The 16,596-nt window shown below is 37.1% G+C and overlaps 1 protein-coding gene across 1 annotated transcript; it reads right to left on the reverse strand.

The window, feature by feature from the left end:
* Nucleotides 1–2,650: 2,650 nt before the first annotated feature.
* LOC106417891 (cytokinin hydroxylase-like) lies at nt 2,651–5,873 on the reverse strand. The gene is made up of 4 exons (XM_013858612.3): nt 5,074–5,873; nt 4,645–4,874; nt 3,772–4,365; nt 2,651–3,241 (listed from the first exon to the last, which is right to left on the reverse strand). Exons 1-4 carry the CDS (start codon nt 5,378–5,380, stop codon nt 2,816–2,818), a joined length of 1,557 nt encoding a protein of 518 aa, XP_013714066.2. The 5' UTR covers nt 5,381–5,873; the 3' UTR covers nt 2,651–2,815.
* Nucleotides 5,874–16,596: the final 10,723 nt, after the last annotated feature.

Here is a 16,596-nt window from a genome sequence, read left to right on the forward strand (position 1 = left end):
TATGTATATATATCTATTTTTTATTAATATATATATTTATAGAATTATTTGAAATTCAACTGTGTATATCATGGGGAATATATAAATGTTAATGTCCATGTTCGTGCAATATTGTTTGATCAATTCTTTTTATATTTATATACTACATAAAATAATGGATATAAAACAGGTTATAGAAGTTGATATAATGATTTCATATTCATATAAAAATATAATTGAATCTTTAATAATTATTAATCTCTCATAATGTCCATATATGCTTTTTTAAATAATTAGGCTTTGAAGATTAGATGAATTATATTGAACGAACATGTTAGAATTTTGATTCAAAATTGTTTGGCATTTAAATCAAAAAATAAGGTGATGTTATGATTGAAAAGAACTATAAGATGGTTTTTGGTTCATTGATTGTATAATTTTTATTACTATTTAGAGAAAAATAAATATTAGGAAAAAATATGTAAAAAATTAGGAAAACATTAGAAAAAATTTAGTAAAATAAATAAATAATAACAAAAAAATAATAAGAAGAGATAGAAGAAGATGCAATATATCTTGGAGAAGTAAATATGATTATTTTAGATTCTACCATACATGTCAAAAAATATTTTACTACAACAAGAAAGTCTTTTAACATCCAGAAATCTTATAAGATAAACAACTCGAGAGTCTTATTTGGTAGGAACTCATAAACTAGCAATCTTTGAGATCCAGTTACGCAATAACCAATAAGGGAAACGAGATTCATGTGATGAACTCTACTTATGAATTGTATCTCTGCTTGAAACTCTCGTTTTCCTTGTCTACTTCCATCTTTAAGATGTTTAACCGCAACCTCAGTCCCATCTTGAAGAACTTCTTTATGAACATAACCAAAACCACCTTTTCCAAGTAGGTTGGTGCTGGAGAAGTCATCAGTTGCCTTGACCAAATCTTCGTACGTAAACATCATCTCCGTACTTGTACTTTGATTCGATTGCTGTTGCTACAGAATGGTGGCGTTACTCTCATTAAAACAAGTAGGATAACACATACTCCCTCTCTTTCAGGTAAAAAAAAATGCATGTTCTAGAGAAAAATTTTGTTTTAAAAAGATAAATTTTTTGTATTTTTAATGCAATTTTTGTCAACTAATAATGAAAAATTATGAAGTTCAAAAATATTAATTGTATTTTTAAAAAATATTATTGGTTTAAAAATATAGGAAATATAAACTTGCAAAAAACTATGCATTTATAACTAAGTTTTAATATATTTTATTAAAAAAATGTGAAAATTCTAAAATATGTATTATTTTAAAACGGATGGATTATTGTTTTCTGCTGTATTTGGCTAAAAAACTTTTCTACTAAATTTTTCTTGATTGGTAAATATTGGACTGGAGATAGAGGGTGTGACTGGTAGATTTTAAAGTAACTAGGAGAAATAAAAGTGGAGAAATTATGAGAAAAAATGGCAGAGTAAAACAAAAAGAAAATAAAATAAAATCAGGTGTAGTTACTTTCTACTTCAGAAGCATTGAGGTAATAAAGTGTACTATATACCACCAATTAAACAGTTGTGAGCGTAAGAGAGATGTAAATTAATTTTACTTGATTGGCAGAAGTATAAGTTGAACAGGGAGTAAAAATATTATCGCTAAAAAATTCTCGCTGGAAGTGATTTCCAGTCAAATTCAGAATAAAATACTTTTACTCTAAAATATTTACTCTAAAGTGAAATGTTATCCACTCACACTCAAAATTTTGTAAAAGATTTTCTCACTTATAAACATGATGAGATCCATTGTAAATATTGGGCTGAAGATAGAATATTTTTTTTTCTTCTCTAAAGCTAAACCAATGAAACTATGATATTTGTATGTTGAGTTTTTTAAGGGATTCTAATAATATTTATGTTGAGATACAATATCACTCTCTCTCTTTAGTCTTTTCTTTCTTTTTAATAAATTAATGATGAGGACCTCATCTTTATCTTGCTAATGGAGGTGTTCTTATGGCACCATTAGTAGTAGTCCCTCAATAGGTTTCTAATGATAAAATAACAAAATGTATTGAAAGAGAAGGAGAAATAATAACAAATCATAAAAATCGATTGGTCGCAAAGAAACTTCCACAAGAAAGAAAAAAAACTTTTCTACAACTGTGGTATTATTAGTTGCAAAATTGTTAAATAAAAATAAAAATATAGTTATAAATATAAATGTTATTATTTTATTTTTATTGAGAAATGTAATTGGTTTTTCATCGCTGCTCATGCTCTTATGTTCTCCTTGACTGATGGAATCCATCTTTTATTTCCAACAATAACGTATCCGAATTCGTCAAAGTACACAACAAAAACTAGGGTAAGAGAAGTCTTCTAGATTTTAGTACACAAAATCTCTAAGAGCACGTCCATGTCCATCGGTAGGATGGAAGGGGTATCCTATAATTTAAATATTTTTAAAAAAGTAAAATTAAAAAAAAAAAAAATAGACATGTGTCACTGATCTGTTAGAACTCCACTTTACACTATTATGTCCACATGTCATTTTTTTATTGCTTTAACCTTTCTAAATAAATTTTAATTTACTTACATAACAAAATGTTACTAAAATATAAATAGAAAAAAGTCTAGGAAACCATGGAGAGTATGTTACCGATGGAGGTGCTCTAATACTCAGAGTTTATTTCATTTAGAGAAATTACATGTAAATAACGACCGAAACATAAATTCAGCAGAAAAGAAAATTTCGATACTCGAAACATTAATAACAATACACACATGTGTATATGATAAAACAAAGTCTATAAAATTTGTGTGTTAACGGTTTTTAAAGTGGTCGTACGATTAGAGGCAAACCATAACCCGGTCTGAGAGAGAGCATATACTTTGGTGAATGGTGATAACCGGGTGAAACCGATATTTCAAACCGGGACAAAACCAACGACAAGACGATCTTGTACTCCATGGTGGTTAAGTTCCGACCAATACACATTCTCCCTCCAAAGCCAAACGGCATAAACCCCATCTTATTCTTACAACCACCGTGCAAATCACCGTCAAATCTCTCCGGTTTAAACTCGTTGACGTCGTCTCCCCACAACTTGGGGTCGTGGTGCATCGCCACCACATCGATCCAAATGTTTGTACCGTTTGGAATTAGGCGGCCGTTCACTTCAATGTTTTTTCGGGCTTGCCGTTGTGCGTTTGGCGCCGGTGGATATAGCCGGAGAACCTCGTTCATTACCCAACTCATCTGCATAAGATGATTGCAAGTTCTATTCGTTAATGCTATATATGAATATATGTTACAAAAAAAAATATGCCTAATTATGTAGTATTAAATGTGGTTTAATTAACTAAAATGTGATTTAACTGAATATCACTAATGATATGCGTTTCGCACGTTTTAGTCGTGGATAAAAACAAATAGGATACCCATTACTATGGATCCATACTGTCATGTGGCTTAGGATTTTTCAGTACAGAGCTGAGGTGGCACGTCTATAATTTGTCAGCGAAGTCGTTGAAATGTATATTTCAAGGTATTTCAAAACAAAAACTGTATTTTATTATTTCCTCACTTTTTTATTGATGAAATATTCCATTTGGGAATTCTTACTATGCGGATGCCAACTAAACTTAAAATATCTTAGTTTATATTTATTTTCTGTGAAACCTTAAACTTATTTATGTACTAACGTGCCAAATTGCACATTATGTGAACGCGTTCAAATATAACCACGTGAACTGTTTGTGTGCTATGTTTGGTAAATGGTAACGTACCTTCTTTAGTCCGGCAAGTTTGTTATACTCAATCTCAGAATCTCCGATGACTTGTCTGATCTCGTCTCTGATCGTTTCCTGCCATTCGGGATGGATCGCAAGAAGCATGAGCGTCCACGTAAGCGCTAAAGCAGTCGTCTCGTGGCCAGCGAAGAAGAACGTTTTGCATTCGTCTACAAGCTCCGTCGCTGTAAACTTTCCTTTATCGGCCTTAAGCAACATTCCGAGAAGATCGTGGTGGTCCTCTCCTTCGACCAAAGATCTCTTTCGTTCGTTTATGATCGACAAAAGAAGATCATCGATCTCTTTACCTAACACCCTCGCTTTAAGGGTTTGCTTGAAGGCCAAAATGTTGCTAAAGGGTACCCCTACGTAGCGATTCGAGTTGAAAAGGGCAAATTGCATGGCCCTTAGGTTTTTGAGGACTTGAGTTCCGTTTTCTCCTTTGACTCCGAAGCTTGTCTTAGCAATTATCTCACCGGCTGTTCCTATGATCTCGTTCTCCATGTCGAATTCGGGGTTGCCTGAGTTTATCTGTATGGCCCATCGGTCCAACATGTTGGTGGTTGATTCCACCATCATAGTTTTCATAGCCTATAATTTTAAGAGCATCAATTAAAGTAATGAGAAAAGGAGAAACATTCGAGTACGCAGCTTTGATTAATTTGACGAGTCTTATTTGTATGGTCTAGTCTTTTCAAAACCATAAAGACCTTGGAATTTCTGTCATGGAAAATGGTGGCTCATGCTTTTTAGAAAATGACTACAAAGTCTAAATTGTTGAACTAGATTAGTCACCTTATTAACTTCCTATATTTTGGACTTGCCAATCAATGTAAACGACTTGAAAACTAGTTTACTTTCTAATCATACCTTCAGATTGACATGGGAAAATGCAGGAGTGATAATGTGGCGATGTCGTGTCCAGTCATCTCCTTCGACCATAACCAAACCGGTACCAAACATTGGCTCTCTGTCTTTCTTGAAAACATTTGGCTTCCCCCAACTCTTCCCCAATACACCTTTCGACATAACACTCAAGAATTCAGGATCCGCCACGTACACGAATGGCTCTATGCCTAGCCAGTACACAAACACTTTCCCTGCGTTACATAACACATTCAGTAGTCTATGTTAATATTTACATAGAGTAATCCATATGCTAAACTGATTATAGAAATGTTATTTCAGTACCGGTTGAAGAAGAAAATGTTGAACCGTCCGAAATTATATCAAAGAATGATATCAATTCTAGAAACATTATAGTGCACATGTCCATAACTTAAATATGAGTTTATTTACCGTATTGTTGTTGCCAAAGAGCGAAATGTGGAAGGGCAATGGAATGTATGTCATGCTTGATTTTGGTGGATGATTTGTTGTTCTCCACCATTACCAAAGCCGGTTTTAGCTTATTCATGTCATTAAGGTTGCCTAATGGAAAGCTAGGAGGTGGACCGGAAAATCCGTTTTCTCCGAGCTTCTTCTGAGCTCGAACGGCCAATATCCAGCAATGCAGAAAGAGCTTCAAGAACACAAGGCTAAGAACTACAACGAAAACATTGAAGAACATGTACCAAAATGGAAACGCGTCAAGAAACTGATCCATCTCGAATATGTATGAATAATTGATAATATGTGTGTTGTATTATCTTGAAGACTATTTATATGCGTTTTAATGCAATGTTGTACTCAAAATGTTTGCAGGTGAAACATAGGGATCAACCAAATGAGGTATTTATACATGTTTTCTAGGTCGGAAGTAGAAGAATGTCAGACTTGGACCAACGAACTCTCTTCTCTCTTTTAATTTATTGTATTGTCAGGGTCTTATTTAATGTTGCTACATAACGTTTCTTTACCATTTTCTGGTCAAACATAATCGGCATCTAGCCTTCCTGTCTTTTTCCTTTTTGCTATAATGTTTTGTCAAGTTTCTTTTTGTTGTCTAGTTTCTCCGGCTCCTTTTTTGAATAACTGAAAGTGATGTGAATGTTTAGATGTTGTATTTTAATCCTTGGTTGTGCGGATTTTTGTTTTCATTTATTTTTATATAATCATTTTTTTTAATTCTAAATTGGTATATATTATAATATATATGTGTCTATCAATTTTTAAAATATAATAAGTTTACAGTATATTTTTTTCATTGAATAGACTGTTTCAAACTTTTACATGTATTTGTATCTTCTTCTATATATATATTTTCAGATTATTATTTCATTATTAAAATCGTAACTATATATATAAAGATTAGTAAAATATTATTTTATTGTCATATTCAAAAATATTGTAACATTTCACAAATTTAGAAAGTTTTTAAAAAATTAAACTTTTTGCTTCATAGATTTATATTATCGAGTAAATAATTAAACATTTAGTTTTTGTTTTATTTTTAAAATAAACTATATAGATTAAAATTTGTTTTCATTGGTTTAAGGTAGTAAAGATTAATCATTGTTAGATAATATGATTTTTGTTATTTAAAAAAAAAATCTTTATAATTTTAAAAGTTAACATCGACAAATATTTAAATAATTAATATATAGAGGTATAGTATTACAACATTAAATTCTATCTATTTAATTTATACTATCTATAAATCCAATGAATCATCTATTGTTTAAATTCAATTATTGATAGCCCAATAAAAATTTTTGGTATGACCAAAATTTAAATAATAAGATTAGAGATTAAACGTAACATGACTTTATACAAATAGATCTATTAGGTCCATTTTAAAAAAAAATCACACATGAATCAAAATTGCGACTTCTGTTCTAATATATAAGATGGAAATAGTTAAATACAGTTTACCCTTTTTTTTGTTTGTCAACAGATAAATTATTTGTTTTTCTGTTTAACTGGATAAATTATTTAGTTGACCAAATAAACAAAGGATAAAGGTTACAGACCCCTAGGTCTTTTTACAACATCTTTCATTCATTTAATCACACTATTCCTCTTTGCCGCCCTATGTTTTTGGTTTTTTTTTATGATTTATAATATGATATACATAAAAGTATAAACACGAACTCTCTTTACTTGTGTTATTGGATTTAAACCAGCTTTATACAACATTTTCGTTCGTTTATAATTTAATCATAATTTTTGTCACTTTGGTTTTAATATTTGCTTATTTCATTTTTTATAATTTATGTTTAATTTCACATAAAGAAAAGACAACTACAGTAATATATATATCTTTATCTTTAGGACTACAATATCTTTTTATCTTACAAAACATATTAATAACAAGCTAATATCTTAACCAAAAAAATAGCAAAACACTTATGATAATTATAACTCTCTAGGGCTTCTAAGGCGGTAGAGCTGGCGATTACTCAGATCGAAATTTTCCATTGAAGTTTCGATCTCCACCTGATCGGTACGTCCTTCGGCGTATTGATTCCCACATCGACGATTACTTGCGCACTGGTGTTCCGACGATCTCTGATTCTGGGTCCGTTTTGCTGCCGTCTCCCCCACGCTTTATGCGAGACACGACGGTTTACTCTGTTACTGACGACATCGACGACCTTACATATTCCAAACTGCTCATCGAATCATCAACCGGGCTGTCTCTCCTGTCTCTAGCTTGGCGAAGTGCCGGTGCTCTGGTTCGTTAAACGGCACAGAGTCAGTGCTTGCTCTGTTTCTAGTTGTCTCTGATCTGGTTGGACTCGTACGATCTGATCTCTCTCACTGCGATCAAAAGTCGCAGACTTTGGTCTTGTTCTCTATTGATCCTAGTATTCTCGCATGGGATCGTTTCAACGTAACAAATCCAGTCATTGGATTGATATTAAAGGCAAAGGGATCATGTATGATGAGGATGATGAATCGATCAAGTTAACTGATCAAGACACTCCCCAAAATATTACGGAATTCCAGTTATCTTTGATTGGAAAGATTCTGAACCCGAAGAAACAAAATGTCGAAAAGCTTCTTCAGAAAATGCCATCGCAATGGGGCATGGAGGACCGTATTACCGCTAACGATTTGGGTAATGGAAAGTTTCTTTTGAACTTTACCACAGAGGATGATCTCAACTCTGTCCTTCGAAAGGGCCCGTTCCACTTCAACTTCTGCATGTTTGTGCTGGTTCGATGGGAACCTATTGTCCATGATGATTACCCTTGGATAATCCTTTTCTGGACTCGATTGATTGGTGTTCCACTTCACCTGTGGACGGTTAATAATCTGAAGGAGATAGGAGCTCGGTTGGGACATGTTCATCAGGACCAAATTGAGCTAATGGAAGGGAGAATGCTCATTGATATTGATACTCGTCGGCCGCTGAAGTTTGCAAGGAAGGCTGAATCTCCGGAAGGGGATGAGGTTACAATTGAGATCAAATACGAGATGTTATTTAAGCATTGTTCTACTTGTGGCTTGCTTACCCATGAGAAGGAGTACTGTCCCTCTCTGAGCCCTCAGGTTAGGATTAACCCACCAGGTAACCGCCCTGGTGTCTTTGCAAGGGTACAGGTGCCAGAAGCACGGTCGAGGTTCATGCCTGTCAAGAAGGAACCTGCGTTGAGAACACAAACTGTTCGCCCATACAGTGAGCATAAGGTGCGACAGTCCAATGATCCAAGATATGGCAATAGTGACAGGAGCAGCCGGGGAGATAGCAGTCATGGTGCTTACTCACGGGAAGGAAATAGCGGTCATGTTGATAGGATCATTAGGCGCCGGGATGATCACACACGGAGCAGTCGCTATGGGGGTTCGCGGGTTGGTATCGGGCCTTATGACCGCTACCGAGGTGATGGAAACAGTGGCGTAGCATGGAGGGAGAAGAGGGTGCAGCCTCGCCAAGGAACAGAGGGTGTTGTGCGTCAGTGCTTGGGTGCTGTACCTGTAGGGAAAGATAGTGTCTCTTATGGACATACATCTACACACAGTAATGCTTTAACACTTCCTGATCGCAGGAGCTCCGACATCAAGACCAGTGAGGAAACTCAGGGTAACCGGCGATTAGCTAGTACCATTGTTACACCGTCCCGGATTGACCGTGAGAGAGAAGAGAACATCACAAAACGTCCCAAAGTATCACCCCAGGTTTTATCTTTTGAATCACTGAGTGATAAGGAGCCGGAGATGGGTGATGGAGAGGACCGGATCATAGACGCGTTAACTGATATGGATATCGCGGACAAACGAGATGGTGGAATGATGGATTGCGACGTCCAGAATGATGATCTGATGGGGTTAGAGCTGGCGGAGATGGAGGAGAAAACAGCACATACCAAGTCGGCTGGTAGAGCTCCGAGAGGCAGTAAGTATGGCTCCAAGATGAGTGTCCCTTTGGGTATTCAGAATAAAAAATTTGGGATTCTCCGTCGGGGATCTCCATATAAGCGTTCATCTTCGTCTCATGATGCCCGCACTGTTGGAGAAAACGGGAGATCAAGACATCATCATCTCAGGTCAAAGAAACAAAAATCTGGGTTATCCAAAAATGAGGGTTCGATGGGGTCCAAGAACCCATCCCCCACCCATCAATGAAGACACTCAGTTGGAACTGTCGAGGGATTGGGAACGACCTCACAGTTCGACGCCTAAAGGAGATGTGTCAGAAGCATCGCCCAGGACTTGTGTTCCTTACTGAGACGAAGAATAGAAGGCAGATGTTGCAAAACATTCAGGCCGATCTAGGATTTGATCAGATGTTTACCGTCGATCCACTTGGACTCAGCGGAGGTTTAGCTTTATTTTTTATGGATGATTTTCAAGTTAATATTTTATTTTCGAATAACAGAATGATTGACATTGAGGCAGTCATTGATGGAATAAAAGTTTTCATGACGTTTGTTTATGGAGACCCTGTTTTGGAACGACGAGATCAAGTTTGGGAACGTCTTACGTGTTTCTCCACAACTAGAAATGGGCCTTGGTTCATGATAGGTGACTTCAATGAGATTACAGGTCATAATGAAAAGGAAGGAGGGAGACAGCGACCTGATAGCTCGTTTCTACCCTTTAAACAAATGCTTACAGATTGTGGGATGCTAGAATTTCCTTTTACGGGAGACATGCTTTCATGGGTAGGGAAGAGAGCAGGACATGTCACTGTTCGATGTCGCCTAGACAGAGCAGTAGGTAATGCTGATTGGCATGAGACGTTCCCACATTCTAATGTTAAGTATATGAGGTTATGGGGGTCGGATCATCGTCCGATTCTCGCTGATATACTCAATAAGCCAACGAGGAGGTCAAAAAAATTTAAATTCGATAGAATATGGCTAGATAACGACAAACTAAGGCAAGTCATTTTAGAGGGATGGAAGTCCCCTGACCTCCCACCGGATGCGAATATAATGGAACATATATCTAGCTGTCGGAAAGCCTTGAGTGATTGGAGAAGACAACATAACATTAACTCTACCAAGCTAGTGGAGGAACTAAAGGAGAAGGTCGAGGCCTTATACGCAGATGATAATGCGACAACTGAGCAAATTGCATCAGGATTGAAGGAACTTTCTGACGCTCTTAAGGCAGAAAAAATGTTCTGGAAACAGAAGAGTAAAGTGTTTTGGCTGCGGGAGGGAGACAAGAATACAAAATATTTTCATGCCTTGACGAAGCAACGGAGAGCACGGAACAAAATCACGTAGCTATTGGATGCAGATGGTAACATAGTTGAGGATGAGGAAGGTCTGGTAGCCATTGCGACTAGCTATTTTAGACAAATCTTTGAGTCGTCTATTCCAGAAGATATTGAAGAGGCGCTATCAGAAGTTCCCACGACGATCACATGTGATATGAATGACAGCCTCACGGCTCCCGTTTCCGAATGGGAAGTCAAGCTAGCTCTGTTTGCCATGTATCCAGACAAGGCACCCGGACCAGATGGGATGACTGCACTTTTTTATCAGAAGTTCTGGGATATAGTCAAGGAGGATTTGACTCTTATGGTTAATAAATTCCTCACTGAAGGGTATATCGCTAATGGGTTGAATGATACAAATATTTGTCTTATACCAAAGATAACAAAGCCTAATGATATGGCTCAATTCAGACCCATAAGTTTGTGTAATGTCAGCTATAAGATCGTCTCTAAGGTCTTATGCCAGAGACTAAAGAAAGTATTACCCGGGTTGATATCTGAAACCCAGTCAGCCTTTGTTGCGGGGAGACAGATATCAGATAATATCATGATTGCACAAGAAATGTTCCATGCCCTGCGAACCAAACCGAGTGGACGTAACAAGAGGATGGCCATCAAAACAGATATGAATAAAGCATATGATAGGATGGAATGGTTGTTTATCGAAGCTGTGATGCGGAAGATGGGATTTTCTGAAACATGGGTCACTTGGATTATGAGATGTATCACGTCGGTAAAATACAAGGTTCTTATAAATGGTCAACCAAGAGGGAACATTGTCCCAGGTAGAGGTCTACGACAAGGAGATCCTTTGTCTCCTTTCATTTTTATTCTGTGCACGGAAGCGCTCGTTAGCCTTCTCAATCATGCAGAGAACCAAGGGAAGATAACGGGGATGCGCGTTACACGCGCATGTCCTTCGGTATCCCACCTTCTCTTTGCTGATGATAGCCTTTTCTTCTGTAAGGCGGAGCCCCGTGAATGTGAAGAAGTAATGAAAGCAGTCAGGACATATGGCAAAGCATCTGGACAATGTATTAATTTTGACAAATCCTCGTTACTCTTTGGTAAAAGGATTAATGCAGTTACTAGGCAAGAGATCAAAGTTGTACTTGGAATTCATAATGATGGGGGGGATGGGGAAGTACTTGGGAATTCCAGAGGATATCAGTGGATCCAAATGTAAACTTTTTGCATTTCTTAAGGATAACTTGATGCACAGAGTAAACGGGTGGACAGGTAGATGGCTCTCGAAAGGGGGGGAAGGAGGTAATGATCAAGTCCATTCTACTCGCTCTCCCGACATACGTCATGTCCACATTTTTGCTTCCATTAGAGATTTGTGAGAACCTCGCTAGTGCCATTGCACAATTTTGGTGGAGTTCGAATCCCCCAAAAAGAGGGATACACTGGGCGAAATGGGAAAAGGTTTGTTTACCAAAAGAGGAAGGAGGAATTGGGTTCAGATTGATTCACGAGTTCAACTTAGCATTACTGGCAAAACAATTATGGAGACTAATACAGTACCCTGATTCACTCGTTGCCAGAGTGTTGAAGGGTAGATATTATAGGATGACCTCGCCATTGCGAGTAGTCTCTTCTAGTAGTCCATCATATGTGTGGACAAGTATCTCCGCCTCACGGAAACTACTACTCATGGGGATCAGACAGAAGATTCATTCTGGCTATGAAGTTAGGGTGTGGGAGGATCCATGGATCCCAACAAGACCTACTAGACCAGCTATACCTGTAGCGCCTGTGATGAACCCGAACATGAGAGTTAGTGATCTCATTAACCAGGACTCGAAGGAATGGGAGGAAGGGACACTAGAGAATTATGTCCATCCTGGTGATATACCACTTATTCGCAGTATGGCCATAAGCTCTACTCATCGTCAAGATTCTTTCTGTTGGGAATACACGAGGAATGGTCATTACACAGTTAAGTCTGGATACTGGGTTGCTCAAAATCTGCTGAAGCCAGATGAGGAAAAGCTGATAGTGGAACCAAGTATCACTAAACTTCAAGCCTTTGCTTGGAAGTTGAAAGCGCCTAGGAAGGTATGTCATTTAATATGGCAATTGATAACGGGTCAGGTGGCAGTAACAAGAAATCTATTGAGAAGAAATATGCGGTGTGACAACTACTGCCCGAGGTGTGGGGAGGCAGAGGAATCTGTAACTCATGCTATATTTGAATGCCCTCCTGCTCTGCAAGCATGGTCTTTATCGACGACTCCAACAAGTCCAGGCATATTTCCAGCGTCAAGTGTCTATACAAACATGGACTATCTATTCTGGAGGAAAAAGAATATCATAGCATTAGACCAAGACAGAGATCCTTATCCCTGGATAATATAGTATATATGGAAGGCTCGGAATGATAAGCTCTTCAGGGGAATAGACAGAGATCCTTTGGAGCTAGTCCGATATGCAGAAAGCGAATGCCAAGCCTGGTTTAGTGCAAACGAGTTGATACCACCGGTAGTGCAAGACAACAACAATGAGGAAAACCAAGTCTCAAGCTTGGGTAATATTTGCCTCCTGGATGGATCATGGACAGCTTCCGATAGCTTCAGTGGATGCGGATGGGCTTGGATGGATAGCGGGGAGAACATACAACTGATGGGTACACGGAACTTCACTCGATGTGAATCAGCATTGCATTCTGAGATAGAAGCACTGCGCTGGGCGATGGAGAACATGCTTCAACACTCGCCATGTCAGAGCTTTGAAACAGACTGTAAGGAGCTGATTGCTATGATAAATGAACCCCAAAAATGGCCAAGATTTGCGACAGAATTGGAGAAGATAGAGACACTGCAGATTTGCTTTCCGGACTTCAAAATCATACATGTTCCACGAGTGCGCAATCAGTTTTCGGACTTTTTAGCTAAGACTGCTAGGACATTTCGGAGAGAGTTACTTTTTATTACTTGTTCTATTCCGGTCTGGTTACCCAGACCACCTCAAGCTTGAGTAATAGAATGGCCGTTCGACGTAAAAAAAAAAAAACAAGCTAATATCTTTTATCTGAACGTGATATTTACCTTTAAATAAATCTTTTTGTTTTAACTTTTCCAGCGAATTTCACTTTTCATTCTTTGCTTTTGCAATCGTTTTTCCTAGACTTTTCCTTGCAGTTTCCATTTACTTAGTGATCACAATATTCATAATTTTAAATTATTGTTAATGATCATTATTATCACCAAAAAAAAAAAAAATCATTATTATCACCATTAAAGAAATTTCAGTAACCTAAACTCTCTAGGTGAAAAGCATAATGTTTACACTCGCGAACCTATTAACTAGCTAGGTGAAAGTCATCATGTCTATATCAAAATGTGTTCTCTTTTTCATGAACCTAAGTCAATTTTTTTTTTAAATTGTATTTACCAATTTATGAATACTAACTAATACAACAAAGTTTTACTGTGTTCACATACAGTTCTCCATTTAACAAAAAGTGTATGATAAATTCATCTAGTAAAATGAAAATTACAATTTAAATGGTTTTATTAAGATTTAATATGCCGATTAACGAAAAATAGAATATCACAATCAAATAAGACTGTACATGTAAAAATCATCCACTTTTATGAACCATTATGTGAAATTAGAGCTTGGAATTTCCAACGGGCCCCGCCCCGTTTGACCCGCTGCGGGGAGGGTTCGGGTCGAACAATTTGAGACTTTTCAATCGCGGGTGCGGGTCGAGATTATTTTAAGCGGGACGGGTGCGGATCAGTCGAGTTTGAATCGCGGATACTCGCTAATCCGCAATTTTTTTAAAAACGTTTTTTTTATAAAATTTATAAAATATCGTAAATATTTATATAATTTTAACTATAAATATATTATTTTAATATAATTATTTTAATTATATAATAGTTATTTTTAATTAAAATAATTATTTGTAATATAATTAATATTACCCGCGGGTTTGGTGGGTTACCCGCGGGTTTTTGCAAGGCGGGTGCGGACAGAAAGATTTTTGTTTGCAGGTTATATGGGTCGAGTTTTTGAATAAAAAATGACTCGATCCGCATTAGGGTGGGGCGGGTTGACCCGCAAACCCAACACTATGTGAAATCAATCACTTTCCCTACCTAATTCGTAATTATAATAGTAAAAAAATTCTTAAAAGTCTTTAAGAGTTTAACGTGAAAACTCTTACACTACAAGAAAACACAATTTTAGTGAGAAAATTTAACGAGGAAAATTAATCCTCGTAATTTTACGACGATTTTACGAGGAACTTACGAGAAAATATAAAATCAGCGTTATTTCCTCGTAAAGTAACGACGAAATGATTTCGTCGTAAAGTCAATGTAATATCACGTGGCTTTTACGAGGAAGTATGATTTCCTCGTAAATTCGACGTAAATGTGGCGTGTACTTTACGAAGAATTATTTTACGTCTACTTAGCGAGGAAATTTTGAATCCACCAACTTTGTAGTTGTAACACGTTTTTTTTCGGCCACCTAACTAAATTTCGTCGTAAATTCCTAGGAAAATTACAACTACCAGATTCGAAAATTTCCTATAAATATTGACATTTGAACATCATTTTAAACACACCAACAAGAAAAAAAAAAGTGAAAGAAAAAAAAATGTCGGGCTCCGGGAATATTTTTGAGTTGCGGAGGTGGATGTATATGCATAGAGATGCTAACAGGAGAGTGACGAAAGAATACCTTGCGGGGCTGGAGACATTTATGTATCAAGCAGATTCCACACCGCTTGCCCAAGAAAGTGGTAAGATGTTCTGTCATTGTCGGAAATGCAACAATTCGAAATTGACAAATCGTGAAAATGTTTGGAAGCATTTAATAAATAAGGGTTTCACGCCAAATTACTATATCTGGTTTCAACATGGAGAAGGTTATAATTATGATCAGAATGAAGCTAGTAGTCGTAATAGCAATTTTCAGGAAGAATCGGTTGATCATCATTTGCATAATGAACATAGTTACCATCAGGAAAAGCAGATGGTAGATTGTGATAAGGTTCATGATATGGTAGTTGATGCATTCGTAGCGCATGATGAAGATGAAGAACCTAATATAGATGCAAAAAAGTTTTATGAAATGTTAAATGTGGCGAATCAGCCACTTTACAGTGGTTGTAGAGAAGGTCTCTCTAAATTGTCGTTGGCTGCTAGAATGATGAATATTAAAACTGATCACAATCTACCTGAAAGTTGCATGAATGAATGAGCGGACTTGTTTAAAGATTATTTGCCCGAAGACAATGCGTCTGCTGATTCTTATTATGAGATTCATAAACTGGTTTATAGTCTTGGGTTGCCTTCGGAGATGATAGATGTTTGCATCGACAATAGCATGATCTACTGGGGAGATGATGAGAAGTTAGAAGAATGTCGATTCTGCAAGAAGCCATGATTCAAGCCGCAAGGACGGGGACGTAATAGGGTACCATACCAAAGGATGTGGTACCTAGCAATTACATACAGATTGAAAAGATTGTACCAATCAGAGCAGACTGCTGGAAAGATGAGATGGCATGCCGAGCATACTCAGACGGATGGTGAGATGACTCATCCATCAGATGCAAGAGCCTGGAAACATTTTAACAAAGTACATCCGGATTTCGCTAGCAATAGCAGGAATGTGTATCTTGGATTATGCACAGATGGATTTAGTCCATTTGGAATGTCAGGGAGACAATATTTATTGTGGCCAATCTTTCTTACGCCATACAACCTGCCACTGGAGATGTGCATGCAACGGGAGTTGCTTTTTTTGACCATATTAATACCTGGTCCGAACCATCCAAAAAGGTCTCTGGATGCTTTCCTACAACCACTGATAAAAGAGTTGAAGGATTTGTGGTCAGCAGGGGTGAGGACGTATGATTGCTCAACGAAGACGAATTTTACGATGCAAGCGATGCTTTTGTGGACCATAAGTGACTTTCCTGCCTATGGGATGTTGTCTGGATGGACTACACATGGGAGATTAGCTTGTACATATTGTGATGGAACGACAAATGCGTTTCAACTGAAAAATGGTAGGAAGACAAGTTGGTTCGATTGCCACCGTCAATTTATTCCCATTAGCCATCCGTACCGAAGAAACAAGAATTTGTTTAGGCACAAAAGGGTTGTGAGAGACACTTCTTCTCCATATCTAGCTGGAGAACAAATTGAAGCGCAAATCGACTACTACGGAGCTAACGAAACAGT

This window comes from Brassica napus, chromosome C2 (genome assembly GCF_020379485.1).
Source record: "Brassica napus cultivar Da-Ae chromosome C2, Da-Ae, whole genome shotgun sequence".
Classification (NCBI taxonomy): domain Eukaryota; kingdom Viridiplantae; phylum Streptophyta; class Magnoliopsida; order Brassicales; family Brassicaceae; genus Brassica; species Brassica napus.

Bases quoted from the DNA above. Each gene is read 5' to 3' on its own strand.
- LOC106417891 (XM_013858612.3), bottom strand. From the start codon at position 5,380: ATGGATCAGTTTCTTGACGCGTTTCCATTTTGGTACATGTTCTTCAAT. The intron at 4,875-5,073 runs GTAAATAAACTC...TATGTAACGCAG, and splicing joins TCTTTGGCAACAACAATACG to GGAAAGTGTTTGTGTACTGG. The intron at 3,242-3,771 runs GTACGTTACCAT...CATCTTATGCAG, and splicing joins AACTTGCCGGACTAAAGAAG to ATGAGTTGGGTAATGAACGA.